General features: G+C 35.5%; 1 protein-coding gene across 3 annotated transcripts in view; it reads left to right on the forward strand.

Annotated features, from left to right (window-relative positions):
• Positions 1–28,000, forward strand: part of LOC150108464 (uncharacterized) — a 132,475-nt gene that overhangs the window by 22,774 nt on the left and 81,701 nt on the right. For all 3 annotated transcript variants that reach the window (XR_016550656.1, XM_090415869.1, XM_090415870.1), the window contains exons 3-5: positions 4,124–4,202; positions 20,586–20,697; positions 26,452–26,880. Coding sequence is in view for 2 of the 3 variants with exons in the window: in XM_090415869.1 (XP_090271995.1) it covers positions 4,124–4,202; positions 20,586–20,697; positions 26,452–26,880 (620 nt within the window). In the remaining variant the exon portion in view is untranslated. The remainder of the gene's footprint in view (positions 1–4,123; positions 4,203–20,585; positions 20,698–26,451; positions 26,881–28,000) is intronic.

Genomic DNA, 28,000 nt, shown 5'->3' on the forward strand with positions numbered 1-28,000 from the left:
AAATTAAATTTGAATGCCTATTTGAAATAGGAGAATAACACAGTAATCGTCTCAAATAATAAAGAAGGTAATATAATAAACATTTTTACTTTTGATTAATATTTGGTTCTTTTTAGTATAAGATGTGACATAATTAGGAAATGACAACAAATTTGCAAATATTTCAAAATGGAGTGGAGAGGGATATTTTCAATGGCAAAACAAATACCGGTATCAAAATTTAGTTCAACTACACAGTTTTACTAACAATCAATGTTAAAAATTCACTTTTTGCCGTTTAGTACTTCGTGGGTTGTCCTCTGGCTTTTATTACAACTTGGAATCAGTGGGGCATTGGCAAAATCAGTTTCCTGATGGGTACAACATGGTGCTCCCAAAGTGCTTTCTTCTTCTTGTGTATTTGAGTCTCCATTTGGTATCACAAATTCTCAGCAGGGTTGAGATCTGGGCTGATTCAAGTCCATGCTAGTTGCTGAATCGAGTGTTCATTGAGCCACGTATTAACCTGAAACAAAATTTAAAGCTTTTATTTAAGTACTTAACTCAATTTGTTTTGTACATTTTAGGATTATAATAGCATTACATGATATTATAATCCTAACATGGTTGCTGTCATACCATGATATGATAGCAACCCCAGATCATCTGACTGGCTGAGAATTTGACTGTTGACTCCAAACAGTTAGGCTTGAATTTTTCCTCTGATAGTCTTCAAACTGTCTATCTGCTGTTGGTGCCCTGCAGGTTAAACTTTTTCTCGTCAGAAAAAAATTACTCGTGTCCATTGATCAGGGATCCATTTGGCATACTTTTTGCACTAATTTAACCAAGGCAGTCTAATTTTTTTGGTTTGCAAGCCTGGCTATCAGTCTCTGTCAAAAGTGTCTTCTTCTCCTAACAGATAGAGCTTGCTGCAGCTTCCGTTTGCTCTTCCCAGTCCCGTTTCAGTTCTCCAGATGACTCATGGCGATTTTTGAGGATGAGCTGCTTTAGAAGTCCATCTTCGCATGGTGTAGACAGTGGCTTTCTTCTTGTTCCTTTCTTCCTTCCAGCAGAGCTGGTTTCCTTCACTTTCGATCCCCTACCACAGTAGATTGACTACAAGACACCCTTTTAGCTATTTCACAAGAGGAATAGCCTTCTTTATTTAAAGCTTGAATCATACTTTTTCTTTGAGGTGTTAATTGCATGTAACTAGCCATAGTGATCTCAGCACGAAAATGCAAAAACTAGCTCTTGCTGTTCTATTTATAGTATAAAAAATGATGACGCAGTCTCAGCAACTATTACATTATACAGAAATCCATGGGAATGATATATGATGCAATACAACAAAATATCTAATGATAAACCAATGAAATTCTCGTAGACAGGCTTATACGTTGGTTATGCATTATTAAAACACTTAAGGAATAGAACAACGTAGTTAAGGATATAAATTACATTAAACTTTAATAAATATTTTCCGATATTTCGGCAACGTCACGTTGCCATTTTCTAAAGGAACTTACAAAAAAGTTACGTGCACGTAGGCACTACAACACAGAAACTGGGAATGAGGCTATCATTCTCCTAACAGTCCTGATGGTGCCCTCTAGCGGACTAAGTAGGTGTTCTTGGCCGTTGGGCTGAAGGTCTGCAGATGTAGGCCTCCCAAATTTGGGGCAGTCGCATACAACCAAATTTGTTGAGGTTTGGAGAATTTCTTAGGGCTGAGGCTGATTCCATGAAGAGTCTTTCAAATTTGTATTTGCTACAGTGTATCACTGTAGCTTTCTTCCACCATATTCTGTGGTGTGTATCCAGAGCATGGTCCGCAAGCCCAGAATGACTGTATTTGTGAAAACGGATGTAGTCCTTGTGTTCCGAAATTCTGATATTCGCTGTCCTGCCTGTTTGGCCAAAGTAAGACAGTTTACAACTGCAAGGGACCTGGTAAACACCAGGTAGGTCTAGGGGAAGTGGTTGGTCTTTAGTGGAGCGGATAAGGAATGCCAATTTTCTGTAAGGTTTGTAACAGGAGGTCAGGTCATGTTTTTTTAAGATTTTGGTAATCTTTTCCGAGGTGCCTCGAATGTAGGGAATGGTGATGGATTTAGAGTAATTCTTGTTGTGGGGGGGGGATCTGTGGTTTGTAGGTTCTAATATTTTTTGGATTTTTTTGGGGGGTAGCCATTGGCTGAGAAAGTGTTGAGGATGTGATTTAGTTCCGTGTTTAGGGCCAAGTCGTTTGAACAGATTAGTTTAGCCCTGTTGTATAGTGTTTTCACTACTCCATATTGTTGTGAGGGGGGGGGGATTGTTGGTGAATGTATCTGCCTGTATGGGTGGGTTTTCTGTAAACTGAGAAAACCAAGGATCTATTAGACTGGTGGGTGACTAGTGTGTCTAGGAAAGGGAGGTTGTTGTTTTCCTCTTTTTCCAGAGTGAATTTGATTCTGGGGTGTTGGTTGTTTAAGTGTGTTAAGAAGGAGAGAAGCGTTTCAGAGCCATGTGGCCAAATAGCGAACACATCATCAACGTAGCGAAGCCATATGGTTGGTTTTTGTGGGGCAGAGGCTAACGCTTTTTCTTCAAAGGTCTCCATAAAGAAATTGGCCAAGGGTGGGGAGAGTGGTGAACCCATGGCTGTCCCCTCTATTTGTTTGTAGAATTTTCCCTGCCAAACGAAATAGCCTGAGTTCATTGTGAACTGAAATAAGGCTGAGATATCGGGAGAAAATTTAGCTTGGATTAGCTCTAAAGTTTCCTTGAGTAGGACATTTGTAAATAAAGAGGACACATCAAAGCTGACCATTATGTCAGTATGTTGGAGTATAAGGTTTTCTATGCTGGCTTTGAAATGGGCTGAGTTTTTTATGTGTGATGGTATGTTGCCAGTATAGTGTGTGAGCTCTTTGGCCATATGTTTAGCTAATTTGTATGTGGGGGAATCAATGCCATCCACTATGGGACATAATGGCACATTTTCTTTGTGTATTTTTGGGAGTCCGTAAATACGGGGGGGGGGGGCATAGAGTTAAACGGCTTTAATCTGTTGGTAACTTCTACAGGCCAAGAAGTGACTCTCTTAAGGAGCCTGTGAAGTTTTCTAATTTGAGAGTTGGTGGGATTGTAATTGATAGGGAGGTAAGTGGCCCGATCTAATAGAAGAGCATTCAGCTTACCTATGTAGTCCTTTTGGTTAAGTATTACAGTTGCATTTCCCTTATCCGCTTTGGTGATAACTAATTCTTTATTATTCTTCATGTCCTGTAGAGCTTTATATTCCTTGTTTGACTGGATGTAGCCTGTGTCCTTTCCAAAGCAAGACCACCAAACACCAACATATCAAACAAGGAATATAAAGTAATTTATATCCTTATAATGTAATTTATTTGTAATTTGAAATGTAATTTATATCCTTAACTAAGTTGTTTTATTCCTTAAGTGTTTTAATAATAATAAACCAATGAAAATGACCATTTAATTACTAAAAATGATATTTATGTAAGGTGATGCAGTTTCTGTGAGTTGTATGCTCATACATACAGAGCTCGACAAATACGCTCATCTTTGGTGAATAGATTTTGCTAGCTGGAAAGTAGCTGTAGGTTGAGCAGAATAGAATATTTTTTATTTAATAAAAAATTACTTTCTAAACTACATTTTAATTTTAAAAAAACCCAGAAGAATATGCCTAATATAAAAGACCATTCTAGTAACAAAAATTAATGTAAGAAATTATATTTTTACAGAAAATCAGTGCTGTTTATACTGTTCTTCCAATTCTTATTATTTATTGACTTCTCCATTTTGAAATGGTTCTTACACAGAAAATGTCCTCTGAAGAACAATACAACACTGCTAATCACTTTATGGAACTCCTATTGACTTATTGGGACATATCATAAAAAATATTGGAGGGAGGGGGAATCTAAGGAGTAAATTTTTTTCATGTCAGATAGCATTTTGCATAATTTGTCAAGCCCTGTATATCATTCATACCGTCAAAGGATGTTTTACATCCTTTGATATATAAAATTCCCATTATGAATAATTTGTCTTGCATCTGTGAAAATGATTCTTTCAGACCTGTTGACATTTTGATTAGCTATGTTATAATTAGTTTCTCTCATTTCAGGCATAAAAAGTTATACCAACACTAAGTGGAAAGGAAGCGAGATAACTCTGCAAGTTGCCAAAGAAAGTTTTCTTCAAAGGTAAAATAAAACTAAAGTTATATTTCACCTGTTGGTTAACTAATTATATATATGTATATATGTATGTATATGTATATATATACATATATACATATATGTATATATACATATATGTACATGTGTGTATATGTGTACATGTGTGTATATGTGTACATGTGTGTATATGTGTATATGTGTGTATACATGTGTACATGTGTATATACATGTGTACATGTGTATATACATGTGTACATGTGTATATACATGTGTGTATATACATGTGTACATGTGTATATACATGTGTGTATATACATGTGTGTATATACATGTGTACGTGTGTATATACATGTGTGTATATACATGTGTACGTGTGTATATACATGTGTACGTGTGTATATACATGTGTGTATATACATGTGTACGTGTGTATATACATGTGTGTATATACATGTGTACGTGTGTATATACATGTGTGTATATACATGTGTACGTGTGTATATACATGTGTGTATATACATGTGTACGTGTGTATATACATGTGTGTATATACATGTGTACGTGTGTATATACATGTGTGTATATACATGTGTACGTGTGTATATACATGTGTGTATATACATGTGTACGTGTGTATATACATGTGTGTATACACACGTGGGTACACGTGTGGGTGTGTGTATATATGTTTGTATTTGGATTGTTATTCTATCTTAAATGACCAAGTAAGCTTGTAGTTGTTATTGTTGGAAGTCATATTGTGAGTGGTCATGTATAATAGGTGATTTTTATCTTTTTTATTGTTTGTTTTTTTTTTTTTCATTAGACAATTAGTGTAGATTTTCATGTTTTTATAGTATTTAGTGCATTTATAACATTTTTATTGACATTTTATTCTGATATTTATTGGGATATTGTCGGCATGGCACCAATGCGATGAACAATGGTGGCAAAGACCATGTGATGAGAATGCAGCAAATACCAACAGTAAGATAGAAAATTATGTTGAAGATGCAGCCATGGAAATAGATGTGAACGAAATGGACATTAATAAAGAAATAACACATTTAAATGTTATCCTTCATAGGACAAAATGTGAAATTGAAAAATTGTGGCAGCGGCAAGAGATTAGCAGGACTGAAAAGAGAAGAAGCAGGTGGTCCAAAGGAATAATAAAGACCGACCAAACAAACAAGAAGAATAGATTGAGAAAATTATTGGATCAATAATTTTCAGGGGAGTACTTAATGAAAGTGTGACAAAATCTTGTTTCTTGGGTGCAAAAATTCATGATCAATATCACGAATCATGCTATCCAGATTGTCTTGGTTGGTACAAATGATTTGAGAAGCAAGAAGTATTCTATGAGGGTGGATGAGGTAAAGGAGTTGTTAGAAGAGTCAAAACTGAAGAGCTAGAAGGTGTATTGTCAGTCTCCTACCATGCTAGATAGAGGCAAACGGAGGAGGAGGGGGGGGGGGAATTGATAGCTAATGAGTCTATACATAGGTTGTGCAGAAAGAATGATGTAGGATTTGTTGATCTGTTGTCTGTGTTTGACAACAAGAAGAATTTGTACAATGCAGATGGACTGCATCTAAATGGTTTCGGTGTTATGTGTCTGGAGAGAGCTTTGTTCACTGAGCATACTGAAATGCAAATTCAGGAAAACTTAAGCAATTTGAATGGAAGCAAGTGAGTTTGTGTGAAGGCACCCATCAGGCGAGTGAGTGTGAGAATGACCCAAGCATGGAATCTAGTCTCAAGCAAAAATATTGAATAAGATAGTCATATCAGGAAGTAAAGGTGGGAAGGGGGACTAAAAGGATTCTAGTATACTAATGCCAGAAGTATATCAGGAACAAGAGGGAGGAGTTCTTGGCATTGGTTAGTGCAACCTCATAAAAGTTATAAGCATAAGTGAGACTTGGCTAACAGCAGATGATGATAGAATGTGAAGGGTTTAGTATTTTCAGGGAAGATAGAGAAGATAGGATGGGGCAGAGGGTATACTGCTGATGATAGCAGATGAATTGCAGCCAAAAAGAATAGGTGACAGGCAGAAGGGTGGCTGTTCATTTGAAACAATCTGGTGTGAGATTAATGCCAGTTAGACAAAATATATAGTTGATTGTTGCTATAGGCCAGGGAGTTCCACAGATGATCTGGAAGACATGCATCGCCAAATTGGCACAATGAGTACAGGTCTAATGATTATTATGGAGATACAGACTGGAAGGTAAAAAGATCACATGGCAGGAAGGAAATAGAATTTATATACCTAGTAAGAGATAATTACTTAAGGCAGCATGTGATGGAGGAGGACTAGGGGTGGGAGGGTGTTGGACCTGGTCATAGGATCAGAAGAGCTATCCATAATCAAGGTGACCACATTGCCTCCAGTTGGTGAAAGTGACCATGCAGTCTTGACTTGGGAGATTGTAAAACATGAGGAATATTCTATTAAGAAGGGGTATATGTGGAACTACAAAACACTGCAGGGTAAGAATGTTAGTAGTGCATGGGATATAGTTAAGGGTCATCTAGAGCAATGCTTTCCAAACTTCTGGATGTCAGGCCCCCTTTGCAAAAATCACGCCCCCCCCTCGAAAAAAAATCGTAATAGAGAGATATATTATTATAATATTTCTTCTTCTGGTTCCCATCTGCCATACGGCCGGGGGAGGGTAGCTATATGCTACCATTCTAGGGAGAGATGATTATGAGCAAGGTGGTTTCCTGTTGCCTTCCTTGCCGTAAGTATTTATGACTGTAACCTGTGTGTTCACGGGGCCGGTTTGTCTGCTTGCAGGATGAAAAACCCCAGATAAACTGGCGGAAAAAACCCTGCTGCCCATGCTCAAGACCGGCAAACTTGGCTATGGCTGAGGAAGATCCTTAAGCTCCTCACGTCGTGGACAGGAATTGAACCTAGGACACTCCTTCCCCAGGCATATGGTTGCGAAGCACAAAGCCACTAGGCTAACCGCGCGGACCTTATAATATTTATTGTATTTATATTCAATACAAAACATACACAGCGAATATTGCAAAAATCAAATGCATATGTTACATTTTTTGCCTCTTACCATTTGGTTCTGAAGACGATGCAGGCTGTTCTGGTAAAATATGAAATACTGTCATTTTTTTTAGTCTGTTTCTGCTTCTTATTGTTTGCAGGATTTTTTTATATTTTTTTTATCAGCCACTTATCCATCTCAGGGTTAAATTTTTTAACGCAGAATAGATCAAATAATAGCACCACTTACCAATGCTGGTGCACTACAGACTAACAACATGAAATTAGTGATTATTACCTGAATAAGGTAATCCCCAGACCAGGAACATTTTTCCTTTTGTGACTTTTCTCCCTTTACGATAATTAAGCCTAACACGAAACAGACAGTAATGAGGTTATTAAGAAATGCATATGATTGGTGCGGTATTAACAAAAGATCGTGCAACCGAAAGATAAAAGCATAGCTGACAATTGAGTTGAAATGCTAACTCTCTTCAACCGAATTCCATAAGTGAAACTGCCATAACATTCATTATATATATATATTACTTAGTTTTAACACTTTTATGAATTTTAACACATTTACAATTTTAACACGTTCGGTTGAATTTTATTGCTGCCTTAGGAAATCGAACTCGCACGCATCTAATTAATAACAATAGTTTTTGAGAAATATATTACACAGACTGCTCACACCTTATTCACTGGCATAATAAAAGTACTTGTTTTTATTGCCTCTGCAGTATAGTGGCTGTTTGGAGGGCATGTTGTTTGCAACACGCCATCCAAGCGAGTTACTATCTCCCCACATGAACTTGTTTAAGCTTTTTTTCATGTGTGAAGTATATGCGAAACTTTTATTGGTAACAGAAAACTAGCTCAGATGACAGTGATAATATAAAACAAGTTTTGATATGTATATAAAGTCAATATCAACAGTCCCTGATTACGAACGTGATGAAAGGGACAGGAAGATTTGGAGCTTCCCTGGAGAGCATTCGAAGTAAATACAATTAACCACTGATTTGAAATGAAACATATGAATAAGCAATATTTACTAATATTCATTATGCACCGAAATACGCAGGAAGCAAAGTTTGTGAACCAACACCAATGTGTGAATTTTTCCATTAAAATATACAAAATAACAAAAAAGATATAATAAAAGTTAAATACGTTTCTTTTAAAATAAAAAAAATCTACTTAGTCTTAAAACATTTAAAATTTGTTTTCATTATTTCACGCCCGCCCCCCCCCCCACAAAACCTACGTCCCCCAAGGGGGCCGCGGCCCACAGTTTGGGAAGTGCTGATCTAGAGGATGCAGTTTTAAATTGGAGGGTTAATCAAGTAGGAGTTAGATGGATAAATAATATCATTAAGCAAGAGTTTTAGAGGATATATAAGGAGAAAGGTGACCAGCATGGCAATGAAAGCAAAATCAGATTATAAGAAGAATCTAGCCGAACAGGCCAAAGGATTCTTTCATTATGTGGCAAGTAAGAGGAAGAATAACTATGAAAGATTAATCTTAATTAGTGATGATGGTCAAAAGAGACAGAAGCAGATAAAATAGTTGAGTTACTGAGTGACCACTTTGCAAAGGTATAATTTCATCCTAGTGAGGTTATTGCTTTAACCTATGTGACAGACACTAACATGGGATCAGAGGCAGATGAATTGGAGGTACTTAGGATATTGCAGCATCTCAATGTAAATAGAGCCGTGGGATTTCAGCTAGGATTTTGCAAGAATGTGCAAGGGAACTGCCAGTGCTTTGATTGGGCTCTTTAAGTCTCAGCTGTTGTAGAGTTCCAATGGAGTGGAAAGACAATTGCACATACAGTGGAGAGGGACAGATTTTTATTTAAAAAAATATGATGTGGTTTTATTGTAATTTTCCTAATGTGAATGATTCTGATAAGATTTATCGAGCTTTCTTGACAAGAGGCTAAGAAAAATTGTGGAAGAGAAAGAAACTTAAGAGAAGAACAAGCTATGACCAGATTTTTACTTTTAAGAAATAGTTAGAAATCTTAGTAATATAACAAGGATTGGTCCTTTCTTTTAGTGTTGCACGGTGATCAGCATTCATTTTAGAAATTATGGACTTCACAACCGTGTTATAAATAACTCTTTTAATTTCCCGATGATTTGATCACAGGTTATGTTATTCTACTAGCATGACCTCTAGTGGGGGGAAAAAAAAATACAAAATTAATTATTTAGAAACTACATCAAGCTAAATTTTATTTATGATAACATGAGCAAACATTCTTTCTTATAGATAGTTTTCTTTCAGTAACAATGGTGTCCTATTTTTAGCATTACAATTGTTATTTTTGATTTAGGAACCTGGAATGTTTATAGCCACTCTTAGAGTGGAAGGTTCCGTGGGTTGAATATGTGCCTTCCATATGTTTGGAAGGCATATATTCACCTTCCTTAGCCACCTAAACAAACAACACAAATGCATACAGTTCACAATTGAGATTGAAAAACAGAATACACTTCCTTTTCTAGATATACTTGTCACACGTCTTCCTTCTGGCAATCTTTCCTTCACTGTTTACCAGAAACCGACATATACTGGCCAATATATATACACACAAACTCCTACCACCACCCAACACAAAAACTAGGTGTCATTAAAACTCTAAAAAAACAGGACTTTGAAGATCTGCTCCAGTGAACATGCACTGAAAGATGAATTTAAAGTTATCAGCAATACTTTTCTGAAAAATGGTTACAGCCAAAACACTATTAACAAAATTTTCTACAAGACCTCAATAAAAAAAAAGATAAAGCAGACTACAATAAAATTATAACCATTCCTTACATTAAAGGGACATCAGATAAAATAAACAGAATACTACAAAAATACAATCTCAAAGCCACCTTTAAACCTCCTGCAAAATTAAAAAGCTTGCTTAACTTATCCAAAGACCCACCCTAGAGTATACCGTATTTATTGTACCTGTAACATACCATATATAGGGGAAACAGGATGCGCAATTCCTGTCAGACAAAAAGAAAATAAAAGAAATAATTAAATATAATAACTATGGTGAGGCTGGCCTTTCTGATCATGCCCTTGAACACCTTACATAGAATTGACTAGAAAAGTGCTAGTTGTTTACATCGCACCAAAACATGGTATGAATGCAAATTTAAGGAAGCCTGTGAGATTATTATCAACCACCCCAATCTGAACAATAATGATGGTCTAAAAATCCCAAACATATGGAAGGCACATATTTGACCCACAGAACCTTCCTCTCTAAGAGCGGCTATAAACAAGACTGTAGATAATCCAGGATCCGAAATCAAAAATAACAATTATAATGCTAAAAATAGGACATCATTGTTACTGAAAGAAAACTATCTATAAGAAAGAATGTTTGCTCATGTTATCATAAATAAAATTTAGCTTGATGTAGTTTCTAAATAATTAATTAATTCGTTTTTTTCACTAGAGGTCATGCCAGTAGAATAACCTGTGATCAAATCATTGTTTCTCTAGCTTACTGTATGTAATGTAACTCAGCTTGTCCTGTATATTTGTATATGCTCCAGATGATTATCTTAATATGAAGATTGAAACGTCAGGAAATTAAAAGAGTTATTTATAACACGGTTGTAAAGTCCATAATTTCTAAATTGAACAAGGATTGATATTTAAGATTTTTAGATCTGGAAAAAAGATGAGACAGGCACTATAGTTATATACATTATACAAAGCAATACAGTATATAGTTTATACTTAAGCTGTCAGTCAGATGTTGAAAATTGAAGGATATACAGTGGATGGTTTAATTTAAAATCAAATGTAAGACAAGGACACATGCTATCTCCATTCTTATTTATCATCTGTGTGTGGTTCATTATGTAGGAAAGTAGCATTAAACTTGGTCAAAATTGGAGATATTCAAGTCAGCTTTTTACTTTATGTAGATGGTGTTATACTTTGAATTAAACCCAGTACAAACCTTCAAGACTTTAACTAAATTGAATAGGTTTTATACTAAATTTGATATAAAGATCAGCAATAAAAAAAGACCAAAACTATGAAAATTGGCAGTAACATGGTAAATTTATGGAAGATAGATTAGTTTATTCACACATTCCTGATTTTTTTATTTATTCCATCATGTTACTAGAGAAAGAAGCTACTGTAGCACACTGGTGCTGTGTGTGTGTGGGGGGGGGGGTTAGAGGTGATGGTTAGGAAAGAAGTTTATTGACATTTTTCTTGAAGAGTTACAGGTTGTGGTTGTTGGAAATACTTCTTGAAGAAGGCTGTTCCAGAGCACAAAGGTAGATGGAATAAAAGAGGAAAAGCATGTTCAATGTATTTGCAATTAGACTAAGAAAGAGCTGTTGAGCATCTGCTTCTGCTCTTGTTTTAACAGGGCCAACAGAAATTGGAGGAATGATGGTTTCCAGTGCAGTGGAACAATGGCCATGGGACATTGTTCCACTGAACAATGACCTGAAGGAAAGACAAAGAGCTGAAAAAACAGTGCATCTGTGAGATAGAGGTTGAAGTAAGTCATTGAGGAAAGTATCATATATGAGCCGAATGCTCTCCTCTGGACAGCATTGAGAATTTTTAGGGCAGTTTTCAGTGCACCACTACCACCTCAATATGCAAGCAGTATTCTCAACTGTCTTAAAGTAGAAACTGATCAAGACAACCCCTGGCTGATTTGAAAACAACTTGTTCTTCAAGTTTCATAGTTTTTCTTAGACTCTTTTCAAGTATGTTGCATAAATCTTACTTGGAACATTTAACAGGGAAACTCCTCTTTTCTCACATTTGAGAATAGGAAATGATCGCTATGAAAATTATGGATGAATTTGCATCTGCAATTTTATAGATGGGTACAATGATAATTTTACTGCAATCATCTGGAACTTAACCTTCTGAATTGTGCAGTGTAGCCAGTTTATCCATATTTGAGCATTTCTGGTCTGACATCATTCACTTCAGTGGCTTTCTACATTTCAATTTTCTGATGACTTTATTATTGGTATACACTCCTGACTGCATTATGTTTTAATATTTCCTACCACTGGTTTGTCATTGAATATCTTATTTAGCAGTTTTTAAAAGTAATTACTTGAGATATCCAGAATATTTTTATCTTTATTTAATTAATATATTTTTAACAGTTAAGCACAAGAAACATTAATAACACTTTATTAACATATATTACAGCTTAAAACTAACACACTATCATTAGTATGAACTATACAAGACTAAAGACTATGAAAATTGGCAGTAACATGGTAAATGTCATGGAAAATAGATTAGCTGTACTTATACATTCCTGATTTTTTTTTATCGATTCCATCATGTTATAAGAGATACAAGCTACTGTAGCACATTGGTGCTTTGTGGGGTTATAGGTGACAGTTAGGAAAGAAGTTTATTGACATTTTTCTTGAAGAATTACATGTTGTAGTTGAAACAAGCAGTGATGACAGCACAGTGGTAAAAAACACTGACTGGGCATGCAATCAGGTATACATATCCATACTTGAAGTAGAAAAAGCTATCAAAAGCCTGAAATGTGGAAAGGCAGCAGGAGTAGATGATATTCGACCAGAAATGCTCAAGTATGGAGGTATATAAGTCTTACAGTGACTACACTACATAGTTCAGAAGACCTGGACAGAGGGACAAATTCCAGATGATTGGAGTAGAGCTCTCATAGTATCAATATATATAAAAAGAGAAATAAAACAATGTGAGAATTACAGAAGTATTTTATTACTGAGTGTTCCTGGTAAGATGTATGCAAGTATAATTGCATATATCTTAGCATTATATCTCATCTCAGGTGGTATGGTCACTTAAACAGAATGGGAGAGGAAAGATTAGCAGAACAGGTGTTCTCTGCCAGGTTGGCAGGAAGAAGACCCAGAGAAAGACCAAGGTATAGGTGGATCGATACTGTAAAACGTGCCTTAGAAGACAGAAATATAAGACCTGATGATATTGGAGTCTTTACAGGTAACAGACTGGTTTGGAGTAAAATGGTAGATAGGAAGTTAGTAATGATGTAAATTTTTCATGTAGTACTTTCATGAGGCTAGGGCCTTGGAGGTATTAGTGGATAGGGAGTTGAAGTTCAGAGGACACATTGCTAAGGTGTCCAAGATAGCACATAGGATTACTTAGTTATTGAAGAACACACTAACATCTGGAGATAAAGACGTTATTATTCCTCTTTATAAGGCGTTGATACTTCTACATTTGGATTACTGTGCTCAAGTCTGGTCGCATGGATTCCTTTGAGATGAGGAATTGGTGGAGAGGGCTCAGAGGAGAGTGACTAAGTTGGTGAGTGGTGTAAAAAATGCTCCCTACATTGATAGATTGAGAGCTTGTGGATTACAGAGGTTGGTTGATAGTTGGAGAAGAGGAGATATGATAGAAACATTTAAATTATGTAAAGGTTTTTATAAGATTGATGTAAGGGAAATATTTCAGCTGTGTGATAGTGATGGAAGAAGAAGAGGTCATCCCTAGAAATTAAGGAAAGTGTGGTTAACAAGGGTGTGATTTTTTGCTTGGAGAGTGGTGAATGAATGGAATGCAATGCCTGACTCAGTTGTGAGTGCTTCGTCTGTAAATGAGTTCAAGAAGAGGTATGATAAATATTGTTTTGATAGTTTGGGTCTCCTGCAGTGAGTCTTCTGACTTCATGGAGATACCCTGGTGAGGTTGTCTGCAAGGATAAATCAGAACTCCCTGGTGGATACAGGAAGTTAAAGAGGCAGTGAAGGAAAAGAAGAAAGCATATCAAAAGTTCCTGTCAAATAAGTCAGCTTGTGCTCTTAGAGAATACAGAGACAAATGCAAGAATAAACACTGTGTAAAACTTGCTAAACAAAAGTCATGGGAGGACTTTGGCAAGAATATAGAAAATAAATATCAAGAAGGTGGCAAAATATTTTGGAGGTGGTTGAAGAAGCTTAGGAATGGAGGAAAGAGTGCTGTAAAAGGAGTTAGAGATGATAAAGGTGACATGAAAACGGGAGAAAAAGATATCCTTGAAGTATGGAGTAATTACTTTAAAAAACTGCTAAATGAAACAAGCAGTGATGACAGCACAGTGATAAAAAACACTGACCAGGCATGCAGTCAGGAATACATATCCATACTTGAAGTAGAAAAAGCCATCAAAGGCTTGAAATGTGGAAAGGCAGCAGGAGTAGATGATATTCGACCAGAAATGCTGAAGTATGGTGGTATAAAAGTCTTACAGTGGCTGCACTGCATAGTTCAGAAAGTACTCAGAAAGCCTGGACAGATTGACGAATTCCCGATGATTGGAGTAGAGCTCTCATAGTACCCATATATAAAAAGGGAAATAAAACTGAATGTGAGAATTACAGAGGTATTTCTCTACTGAGTGTTCCTGGCAAGATCTATGCAAGTATACTTGAGAAACGGTTGAGAAGAATTGTGGAAGAACAAGCTGGATTCAGGCTGAATAGAGGCTGTCAGGATCAGATCTTCACTTTACAACAAATAGTTGAGAAAGCATGCGAATATAACAAAGATCTGTATTTAAGTTTTGTCGATCTGGAAAAGGCATATGACAAGGTGCCAAGAGAGAAGCTATTCAATACACTACAGTTATATAGTGTCAATGGGGCATTATATCAAGCAATACTTAGTCTTTATTTGAGTTATAAGTCAGCAGTTAGAATTGAAGGAAGTACAGGAAGATGGTTTAATGTTAAATCTGGTGTGAGACAAGGATGTACATTATCACATCTGTTATTCATTATCTATATGGATCACATTATGAAAGAAAGTGGTATTAAACATGATATCAAAATTGGAGATGTTAATGTCAGCTTCTTTGCTTTATGCAGATGATGTTATACTTCTAAATAAATCTGCTACAAGTCTGCAAGATTCTCCGACTAAATTGAATAACTGTTGTAATAGATATGGTATGAAGGTCAGCAATAAAAAGACAAAGAAATGAAAATAGGCAGAATCATTGAAAATGTCAACTGTGTTGTGAATGGAGAACCTTTGGAACAAGTAAAACATTTCAGCTACTTAGGCACGATTTTTACTGAAGATGGTAAATGAAATATAGAAATAGACAACAGAATCAGCAAAGCTGGTATGGTGGTAAGTCAATTGAATAAATTCATATGGAATAAGAGAGAAATTAGTCGGAACACTAAATTAGCTGTATACAAGACAGTGTTCAAACCAGTTTTGACTTATGGATCTGAGCGCTGGGTCAGAAGTAAAACACTTGACCAAAGACTAGAGACCGCAGATATGAGAGTCCTGAGAAAGATTATAGGCATGAACAGATGGCATCAATGTTAATATCATATTAAAAATGAGGATATTAGGAAAGAACTTGATATTGTCAGCATCCAGGAATGCATTAGCAGAGCTAATCTCAGGTGGTATGGTCACTTAAATAGAATGGGAGAGAAAAGATTAGCCAAACAAGTGTTCTCTGCCAGGTTGGCAGGAAAACAACCCAGAGGAAGATCAAGATATAGGTGGATTGATATGGTACAAAGTGCATTAGACGTTAGAAATATAAGATCTGATAATGTTGGAGTCTTGACAAGTAACAGACTGATTTGGAGGAATATTGTAGATAGGAAGTTAGTAATGATGTAATTTTTTTCATGTAGTACTATCATATCCTGTACACCCGTTGAGGGTACATGGCAGGAATTTGATGATGATGATGTGATGATAATAATATCCTGTGGACCCCCCCTTGAGTGTATATATATATATCAGGAATTTGATAAGTTGTTTGGAAAAACTTCATGAAGAACGCTGTTCCAGAGCACAAAGGTAGATGGAGTGTGTACCGCTCCCCCCCTACCCAAAGGGGTGTTCAGGTTACTATGACAGCTACATGATTTAGTTTACACTGTTATTAATCTCCTATCAACAGTTTTCCTTCAAATAAATCTATTATTTGTGAGTATTCCAATATTGTCATATCTAACATTTCATGCTTCTAAGGCACTTCTGATTGAATCAGTGCATCTAAACCTCTGTCTTCTTCTTTTGGGTTACTTTCCTGCCAAGTATCTTGACATCAGATACTTGTTTTGCTAACCTTTCCACACCCATTCTATTTAAGTGGACATACCGCCATAGATTAGCTCTGCTGACACGTTCTTGAATGCTAATAATGTCAAGTTCGTTTCTAATATCTTCATTTTTAATATGATTCTGGCATTGAATCCATCTGTGCACTCTCCTAATTTTTCTCAGAATCTCATATCTGTGGTCTCGAGTGTTCGAACAAGTGCTTTATTTCTGACCCAACTTTCAGATCCTGCTAAATGAAACAAGCAGTGATGACAGCACAGTGATAAAAAACACTGACCAGGCATGCAGTCAGGAATACATATCCATACTTGAAGTAGAAAAAGCCATCAAAGGCTTGAAATGTGGAAAGGCAGCAGGAGTAGATGATATTCGACCAGAAATGCTGAAGTATGGTGGTATAAGAGTCTTACAGTGGCTGCACTGCATAGTTCAGAAAGCCTGGACAGAGGGACAAATTCCCGATGATTGGAGTAGAGCTCTCATAGTACCCATATATAAAAAGGGAAATAAAACTGAATGTGAGAATTACAGAGGTATTTCCCTACTGAGTGTTCCTGCCAAGATCTATGCAAGTGTACTTGAGAAACGGTTAAGAAGAATTGTGAAAGAAAAGCTTGGTGAAGAACAAGCTGGATTCAGGCCAAATAGAGGCTGTCAGGATCAGATCTTCACTTTACGACAAATAGTCGATAAAGCATGGGAATATAACAAAGATCTGAATTTAAGTTTTGTCGATTTGGAAAAGGCATATGACAAGGTGCCAAGAGAGAAGCTATTCAATACGCTGCAGTTATATGGTGTCAATGGGGCATTATATCAAGCAATACTTAGTCTTTATTTGAGTTGTGAGTCAGCAGTTAGAATTGAAGGAAGTACAGGAAGATGGTTTAATGTTAAATCTGGTGTGAGACAAGGATGTACATTATCCCCTCTGTTATTCATTATCTATATGGATCACATTATGAAGGAATGTGGTATTAAACCTGATATCAAAATTAGAGATGTTAATGTCAGCTCTTTGCTTTATGCGGATGATGTTATACTTCTAAATAAATCCGCTACAAGTCTGCAAGATTCTCTGACTAAATTGAATAGCTGTTGTAATAGATATGGTATGAAGGTCAGCAATAAAAAGACAAAGACAATGAAAATAGGCAGAATCATTGAAAATGTCAACTGTGTTGTGAATGGAGAACCTGTGGAACAAGTAAAACATTTCAGCTACTTAGGCACAATTTTTACTGAAGATGGTAAACTAAATATAGAAATAGACAACAGAATCAGCAAAGCTGGTATCGTGGGAAGTCAATTGAATAAATTCATATGGAATAAGAAAGAAATTAGTCGGAACACTAAATTAGCTGTATACAAGACTGTGTTCAAACCAATTTTAACTTATGGATCTGAGAGCTGGGTCAGAAGTAAAACACTTGACCAAAGACTAGAGACCGCAGATATGAGAGTCCTGAGAAAGATTAGAGGCATGAACAGATGGCATCAATGGCAATATCATATTAAAAATGAGGATATTAGGAAAGAACTTGACATTGTCAGCATCCAGGAATGCATTAGCAGAGCTAATCTCAGATGGTATGGTCACTTAAATAGAATGGGAGAGGAAAGATTAGCAAAACAAGTGTTTTCTGCCAGATTGGCAGGAAAACGACCTAGAGGAAGACCAAGATATAGGTGGATTGATACGGTACAAAGTGCCTTAGACGATAGAAATATAAGATCTGATAATGTTGGAGTCTTGACAAGTAACAGACTGATTTGGAGGAAAATTGTAGATAGGAAGTTAGTAATGATGTAATTTTTTCATGTAGTACTGTCATATCCTGTACACCCCTTGAGGGTACATGGCAGGAATTTGATGATGATGATGAACTTTCAGATCCATAACTTAAACTGATTTGAACACTGTCTTATATAGTTTGGTGTTTGGGCTAATTTCTCTCTTATTTCATATAAATTTATTCATCTGGCTGCCCACCATACCAGCTTTGCTTATCCTGTTGTCTATTTCCAGATTTTAATTGCCATCGTCACTAAAAACTGTGTCTAAGCAGTTGAAATGTTTTACTTGTCTATATGATCTCCATTCAGAATGCAGGTGAAGTAGTTTGCTGTGCTCCTGGCTATTTTCACAGTTTTGGTCTTTTTTTTTTGCTGATTTTCATGCCAAATTTGTTACAACTGTTATTCAATTTAGTTAGAGAATCCTGGAGATTTGCACTAAATGTGTTTAGGAGTACAACATCTGTATAAAGCAAAGAGTTAAGTTTGACATTCTAATACCAGGCCTAATGCCACTTTCTTTCATAATGTATGTCCTTGTCTTACCTCTGATTTTACATCAAACCATCTTCCTGTATTTCCTTCAATTCTAACTGCTGACTGACAACTTAAATATAGGCTATGTATTGCTCTGTATAATGTTCCATTCACCCCATATAATTGTAGATGTTTTGAAATGCTTTTCTCTGGGCATCGTGTCATATGCCTTTTTCAGATCTATAAAACTTATCCTTGTGATATTCCCACAATTTCTCAACTATTTGTTTTAAAGTGCAAATCTGATCTTAACAATCTCGGTTTGTTTCGAATCCAGCTTGTTCTCCCAGTTTGTCTTTCACAATGTTTCCCAGTCGCTTTTGAAGTATGCTTGCATAAATTTACCAGGAACACTAAGTAGAGAAACTCCTCTGTAATTCTCACATTCAGCTTTATTTCCTTTTGTATAGATGGGAATTATGAGAACTTTACTCCAATCAGCTGGAATTTAATCTTCTGACCAAGCCCTCTGAATCATGCAGTGTAGCCACTGCAAAACTTATACCTCCATATTTGAGCATTTCTGGTTGAATATCATCTACTCCAGCTGCTTTCCACATTTCAAGGTTTTGACAGCTTTTTCTGTCTCAAGTATTGATATGTACTTCTCTTTGCATATTTGTGTGTATGTATATATATTATAAATTAATAGGATTGCTTAATTTAGCACATTTGAACAGCATATCCTGGAGGTCATTTTAAGCAGAAAGTTTCATGTGCTATGTGGATCAGTTATTCCATTATTTTGTTATGAGAACATGTTATATAGAAGTTAGTATGTCCAAAATACTGTATTCTTATTTGATTGTTTTGTTAAATACATTGATATCATCTTCAAATGAACTGTTCAAATTAGGAACCCTGTACATACAAGCATTCCACTATATTGACTCTTTCCACTGATGTTTTATTTCTGTTTCTAGCTTACTGTTGTTTTACATTCTTGTGTTACATAAACTTGAGGCATTCCCACAAGAAGTCTAATTGAGGAGAGATGAAGTAACTGTGGGAACTAAGGAACAGATCCATCTCTTCCTGTTGGTGGCATTTTGTTACACTGTATTCACATTCATCATCATCATCATGTTGCAAGTGGCACATCTCTAAATTCAGTGTAGGTTGTTTTGCAGAAATTTTATTTTTTGCATGCAATGAAATGTAGTTCAGTAATACACATCACATGTTTACTGAAAATCTGTGATGATAAGCATGGTCTGTCACTGCGTGTAGATTTTGCTGTGTCTGTGTGTGTGGAATTCCACATGTTGTTTATGCCATGATAGATGACTTAAGCTTCCTATATAATCAGTGAATAGCAACATTAAGATGTGCCTAGAGCCATTCACAAAATTGCACATAAGATGTTTGATATTGGAAAGAGGTTTGTGGATAAAGGCTGTTAGAGTGCAAAATTCTGCATATACTTGAGTATAAATTTTACTAGATTACATTCAGAACATTGTCTTCAAGCTTCTGTTTGCTGTGTTCTATATGCATTCACAGGGAAGCGATCACCCTATTCAGCATTGATACGCATCTGCAAATATTCAGTAATGAGGAACCACATCAGGTGAATATCATCGCAAAAACTATATATAAATAGGATTTCAGCATAAATGCATCATTATGCATTTGAAAATGTTTGAGGAATTGTGCATAAACAACATAATATCACACATGTCAAGATAAACAAGCAGAGTGTGGAATAAAAATTTACAGCATTGATGTCTTGCTACAGTCGAAGTGAGTCAAACTGTGTGTGTGTGTGTGTGTGTGTGTGTGTGTGTGTGTGTGTGTGTGTGTGTGTGTGTGTGTGTGTGTGTGTGTTGACTTTTCTGCTTAAAATGACCTCTAAAACATGCTGCTGAAGTTTGTTGGTTACATGACTGAACACCTTGTGTGTGTAATTTTTTTTTTTTTTTTCCTTCCAGACTTCAAAAAGAGAGAGAAGAAATGAAAAGAAAATTAGAATGTGGTGATAGCCAAAAAAGCACTAGTTTTTCATTACCACCAAAACAAAAGTTTCCAAAAGAAAAAACATTTGTATCCTTTTTTTTCCCCTTCCCCAATGAATTACTGATATAATGCAGAATGAATAAATGTTGTCAGGTTCATTGGATTTAAAGGAATCGTAATTTCTTTATGTTCCTTATATTGAAAATAAAAGATGGTTGTTAAATTTAAAAATATTTATAGAACCAGAAGAAATCAAACAATAAAACATATAATACTCTTATTTTATTATTATTCCTTCTCTCCTCTTTTACCTTGCAGTGTCGAGAATTTTTCTACATTTAACCGCTTCCATATCAAGGATAAGGTGGTTAGCCCTATGCCTCCTGGTGTGTCCGATGTCTGTAGATGCGTGTTCATGGGCCAGTTTGCCTGTTCTGGGGATGAAAAACCTGAGTTTCCAGGTGAAAAATCCCTACCAGTATGAGACCGGCTAACTCATCTTTAGTTGAAAGAGACCAGATAAAGGTTCCTCATGTCATTGATAGGAATCAAACCTAGGTCTTTCCGACCAAAGGGCTTCATCCATACTCACTGAGCTATGGAGGCTCTATGTAATACACTTATATATAAATTATGTTTTTGGTGTGTTTTTGTAGTCTGTGTTGTGCTTACCACTTGATATGATTAGTAATGAAGAATTGATTGATTGGTTACTGATTCTGTTGCAAAATATTATGGAAAGAAGAGCTGATACTTAATATATTCTAATTAGTAACTTATTCAAGTAAGCCTGTGCTGTGTGGGCAAATTGATGCCCACATCAACAAGTTGCAGAGGCATATTTGTTTAATATCTACTGCGTAGACAGTATAGTCACTTTAAATCGTGCAAATAGTGATGAATTTTTGTAGCTACATGGATTTAAGCAAATTAAAAGGCATAGAATTTTCTGTGCTGGAACCTTGACATAATTTGTTTATAAACTGCAAGTATATTCAGTATTCAAATAGCTGAAGGAGTAAGCATTTAGGTTCCTCTTACAGAATTATTTAACATGCAGTGTACAAAATCATTTAACAAAATGTCACCAATTTTAGGTGTATCAAATTAAGAGTTTGTTGCTTGTGACTTTTGCTATTGTGAACACAGGCTACTGCACATACTGAATCTGAGACTTGGTAACTTATGTACAAAATGTTTTTCCTATGCATGTGGGCCAGCAAAAATTAGAGGGCACATTGCTGCTTACGTAGGACATGTTCAGAGCCTCTTTTCGATAATTTTTGAAAATTCATGAAAGGTAGGAAGGAAAGTGAAAGATTCAGAGAATGACCAACATTCTCTAGATGGATTCTCTAGTATTACAGAATGGACTAGAAGAAATATGCATGAGCTGATCAAGATAGATAGGAAGTAATACTGAGAAAGTGTTCATCAGCTGCATCCTTCTAATAAGAGGATGCCACAAAGTTTGAATAATGTAACATTAATTATTTAATGTTACATTATTCAAAAATAGGTAACTGGAGTTGCAGCTCAGAAAAACCAGTCCTTTCTTAAATTGATTGATTTTCTGATTATGTCAAGAATGCCACTCACATATCAATACAAAGGCAGTGTTGTTGAAGATAATACTTGATACTCAGTTTACTTGATTATGAAACAAACCTCTGAGCCATATTGAATTAGTCTACATGAATAGACTGAAGTAGAAGATCACTGACATGCAATACTTATTTACTTTTCAGTAGCTGCACTGCATATTTCAGTAAGTTGAATCCCAGATGTTTAGAGTCAAGTCTCATTGTACCAATTTTTATAAAATGGAGGGAAATAAAACTGAAAGTGGAAATTATAAAGGAATTTTATTGAGTATTCAAGAAAAGTACTAAGCAAATACCTGATAAAAAGATTAAGAAAAATTGTGAAGTGCACCTGGATTGAAGTTAAGGTTTACCAGGTGTAGATTTACATATGATAGATTTAGGATACAACAGAGGAATGGCAGTTCAGTTGCATTAAATCGACTAAAACCCCTAATTGTGGGACTCAACCTCTCTTAGATGGATGAGAATCAGATGTGATGTATATACCGTATTTATGTGAAGATAACCTGCCCTTTCGTATAACTCACATCCCTGATTTTACTTTACAGAAAAAGAAATTAAAAAGTTTCGCGCATACCTTGGACACAAAAAAAAGTTTAAACAAGTTCACTTTGGGGCGATAGTAACTTGCTCCCTATGGTAAACAACATGCCCTCCCTAATAGCCACTATACTCCAGACACAAGAAAAACAAGTAGTTTTATTGTATCACTGAATAAGGTACAGAGACGTTTGTAGTGTCTGAAAACTGCTCAACTTTTTTTATTTAAAAACTTTATTACATATTTTTCTTTTCAATATGATATTCAATTTTATTCTGTTCAAAGCTAATGGTGATCACTTCCTTTTTCAACTCCCCTGTATACTGTTCTTTTCCTGAACCAGAAAGAAAATATTGCTATCCACAATAACATACCTGATGAGACTTTTTATTTCTTGTATCTTTCTTCATGTATATTTGTGCACACTTTTTTGTTAGAGCGTAGTATTACCATATTTCCCCGAAAATAAGACAGGATATTATGTTAATTTTTGCTCCAAAAGATGCATTAGGGCTTATTTTAATGGGATGTCTTATTTTTTCACGTACAACAAGCTACATTTATTCATGTACAAAAATCTACATTTATTCAAATACAGTCATGTCATCTTCTTCTGGAACATCGTCATAACTCTCCAAACCCCGAATTCTGGCCTGAATTTCTTGCGACTCCATTTCCTGTAGAACCATTGGCCCCAATCTCTCATGTCCAGCAATAGAGCTCTCCTTGAATGAGCACTTCTTGTCCATATTGCTTGCTCGTAGTGCATTGGCAACACAGCTGTCAGTGATTTTATCCCATGAATTCTTCACCTAAGTTACGACCTCTTGCAGGCTAAGCTTCACATTTAATCAAAGTTTCCACGCTGATTTCTCTCCATTCTATTTTCAATGTAGTCATTGATTTCCATGCGCAAATGGTCCTTGAATGGCTTGTTTATTACAATATCAAGAGTCTGGAAATAGGCAGTCATTCCTGTAGAAATCATTATTTGATCTATTCTTCTCTCTTCATGGAAGTTCTTCATGTCTTTAGCGTGGTGAGTGCTGGCTGAATCCCAGACTAGCAGACCTCTTTGGCCATTCTTGCAAAACAAGTGGCAACATTAAATCGACCCACTTCCTTATAACTGCTTGTGTGCACCAGGCTTTTTCTGTTTCAAGAACATAAATGCCTGAAAAATGTTCAGTCTTATCTTTCTTACCCTTAGTGATGAATTGCCAAAATACAGGTAACACATGCACTTTCATAACCAGTGGAGGGAATGTAGATTGACGAGGCACCCCTCTGATCAATTGTCTTTTGAGATCCTTGGGCCATAAACACTGCAGTTTCATCCATAGCAATCATGTTGGAGAGTTGGTATTTAGAAAAGTCGATGCCATTAACAAAGGACTTGAATGCAAGTACACGTTTAATAACTTTAGTATCTTCCAGCTTGAACAATGTTGTCAATCTTCTTATAGACAGTTCATATCGCTGAAGGAAGTCATCCAGCCAGTGTGTGATGCTTTGAATTCTTCTGGGGATATTTCTAACTGTGGTGCCATTGCAAGGGCAAATGCTTGAATATCAGCCCTGCGCACAACCAAAGCTTCTGCTCTCCTGTCAGCAATCCATTCACAGATGATGTCTTCCAGCTCAGGAAATAATGGTTGCCGACCTGATCTACACTTGCACTTCTTAGCATTTCCCTCATCCACCTGTTGACTGAGATTATTGTTCCCTTCTCGCCATGTTTGGACCATTCAGAGATCCAACTTCTTTTTGCAGAAAGCTGTAAGATTCTTGCCCCAGGAGTCCTCCACAATTCCTTTCTTGTACCTGACGGAATAGGTCTTTCTTTTTGCACTCATCTTGTCTGGCAGTCAAAATATTATTCCCTTTAAATCTACCATTAAATCAAGTGTTAATTGAAGACTTATGAGACAGGAGTGGCAACAAAAATGATGACAGTTAAGAATGATGGTCCACACAAAAGCGACGAAAAATTGCAGGCACCAAAATTCAGAAACCATTTCTTTATTTCACACGAGTGCATTAAGTACATCTGTTACAACACACGATGTATTGAATTATGAAGATTCATATTAGACACAACCACATCCATTCCTTATCAAGTGCGCACGTTATTCGTGCGTTGTGTCTGTACTCTGATTGGTCATTCGGCAATAAGTCTGAAGTTTATCTGTTTACATAGGCGTCTACCCCTCGTCCAAAGGCGCCTGCTTGGGTATTTACAAATACTTAGTTATAATTTATATTATCATTTATTTTAAGTATTAATGTCAATAACATCATTTATTTATATTTAATTATATATTAATATTATTTCATAATTCAATATGCCTGTCGTGTGTTGCAACAGACGTACTAAATGCGTCTGTCTAGCTGACTGTCTTTACTGGGGCTTATTTTTGGGGTAGGGCTTATATTACGAGCATCCTGAAAAATCATGCTAGGTCTTATTTTCGGGGAAATACGGTAGTGATGACTAGTCCTATCATTGCTAACTTTCCATTATTACTAGCTTTATCCTTTTCTCCAATTTTCCCAACACATTTCGATGTCTGGTATTCTCATTTTCTACTCTGCTGTTTAAATATCCAACAAGGACCAATTTTTCTTTTTGTCTTTACATCAACTGCTTTCTCTAATGCCTTGAAAAATTCCTCCACTTGTTTAGTAGAACCTTTTGTATTATAAGCACAAAAAATATCACTTTGTCTAGTTTTCTATTTTGGTATTATCCACATCACTCTGTTCAGTATCTTCATGTTTGTTGTTGAAGACTATCGCTATGCCTTCCTTTCCCTGATCATTATTGCCTGAATATAATATCATGCATTTGTTATTAAAAGAATCTTAGAATCTTATTTGTTTTTGTCTTCTTCATTTCAGTAACACCAATTGTGTTAGTGTAGTACTTTCCTTATTTTTTTGCTAGTACTATTTCTTTGCATTCATACTTCTTATGTTTAATTGTAACTATCTTGAATTCTGTTGATGTAGAGTTCAAGTTTGTTCCAATAACTGACTTTCATCTAATAATCAGAGGAATACATTTCATTTAATAATAAAATTTTAAGATGAATCTTTAACATTCACATGTTAATCTTATTATCATTATTATTATTTTACACCTCCAGGGAGTTCAAGACTCATCAAGGGATAATGATAATTCAAATTGTTGTAATAATAACTCAAATTGTTATTATTGCAACTTACTGCAGGACACTTTAAACTACTGCTACTTCAATGCTTCTGTACTAACCATGTGCTCAGGCAAGTCATTCCATTCATCTGACACTTTCTAAGAAAAATCCTATTCCTTATTCCATTGCCTTCATCTTAAGAATGATTATTAGTAATTCTATTTTAAGCAGGTTAATTATTAATCATAGAAAAAAAGAATAACTTGAATTTCATGAAAAAAACTCAAATTTGAGTAACAGGTATGCCTATAAAAATAAAGCTAGCAAGTAAATGTGTGTAATATTCTATGCTGGTGCTTATATAGCTTTATTTTGTTATGTCATTTCTTTCTTGCTCAAATTATATAATTTACTGTTATTGAATAAGAAATATTAACTTCTGAATTGGGTTTTTATATTATTATTATGTTTTGTTTTCAAGGCATAGATTAGTAAACAGATTGATTTAAAAAAAAATAATTCTTAATGTATATGTTAGAACTCATACTCTGAAACCTGGCCAAAACTGTCTCCATCTAGTAACAACAGAGTAGCAGATTCATCAAATTCTTTTCCAAATCTAAAAGATAATAGTGTCAAAAGTGACATAAACAGTATTGAATCACAAGAAACTGAAGAGAGTGATTCTGATAGTACAAGTGATACTTCAAGTTCAGCTTCTGAAGATCTTAAAGGTACTCTGAAGAGATTTCCTGGTACAAAAGCAATTTCTGAACCGTCAATTTCTCCAAGAAAAAGTAGTATACAAGGAATGACATTAAGTGAAAAATCTAAATTATTGCCAGATACAAATGCATCATATGATAAACATAATATGTCAAATTATTTGAGACTGGAATCATTAAAAAAAAAGAAAGGAGAAATTAGAATGCAACAGAGCTTGATTAAATCTGCTTTGGCTTTGGTAGTGAGTATATATATATATATGTTTTATATGGTTTAGTATTATAAATTTGTTTATAAATAGTACTCAAATTGTTATTATTGCAACTTACTGCAGGACACTTTAAACTACTACTTCAATACTTTTGTGCTAACCATGTACTCAGGCAAGTCATTCCATTCATCTGACACTTTCTAACCAAAAAATGCTATTCCTTTCCATTGCCTTCTTATATGACTTCCAGGTTTATGAGTCTTGCACTTCATGAAATTAAATTGCTTTCCTCCACTCCTTTTTACACAAACTGTGGTAGTCTTTTTAATGTGTCTCTCTGAAAGGTTGTAAACCTATAGTACATCTGTACCATGGTCAGGCTAAGGAATTTTTATTTATAATTTTTTTTAATTTTTTACGCAGTCCAGAAACCCTGCTCTAGAGATTGAATGGGTTTTTTTCAAACTAGCTCATTCTTCTGGTAAGCAGAGTTTAAATGACTCCAGTAAGTCTATTCAGAAAACAGACTTATAATATAGATGTCTTATTATGATGAGCGATTCATAGAAGATGATGAAATATCACTCTTCAAAACTGAAGGTTATAATTTTGATTATTTACTAGCAACTTATCAAAATCTATTGGAAAACCTTCCCAGAAGATTGAAGGCCATTATAGCAGCAATGAATGGACCAGCTCCATATTAATGCCTTTGATATTTGAGTAAGAGTTTTGGATGAACGTGCATTGGATATTTTTGATCACATAGCACACATTGGCAAATTGCTAAAACATCACCTCCCTTTAACAGATTTGTGCTATCCTTTATAAATTCTTTTGTTATAAATCCTAGTCCTCATCACTCTCTCTCTCCTACACATTAACTGCAACTTTCTAGTTATGTAGAGGTATCTCTAATTTGGAGCCTTAGTCTTGCCCCTCCCCTTATTTTGTGGAACAATTTTACCCTCTTTCTGCTCTTTTTGGGACCACTTTCACAACTTATGTCAAACATTTCAAATCCTATTACTCTTTTAGCATGGAGTTTACAAGTAAATTTTTCACTTCAGATCAAAAATGTTTAGATTCTAAGTTTGTTATTCTCTGACTTGGGATATCATATTTGACAAATGTAGATTGCTGCCCTTCG

The sequence above is a fragment of the Typopeltis vanoorti genome, chromosome 3 (assembly GCF_054136105.1).
Source record: "Typopeltis vanoorti isolate ZY-2024b chromosome 3, IOZ_Tvanoo_1.0, whole genome shotgun sequence".
Classification (NCBI taxonomy): Eukaryota; Metazoa; Arthropoda; class Arachnida; order Uropygi; family Thelyphonidae; genus Typopeltis; species Typopeltis vanoorti.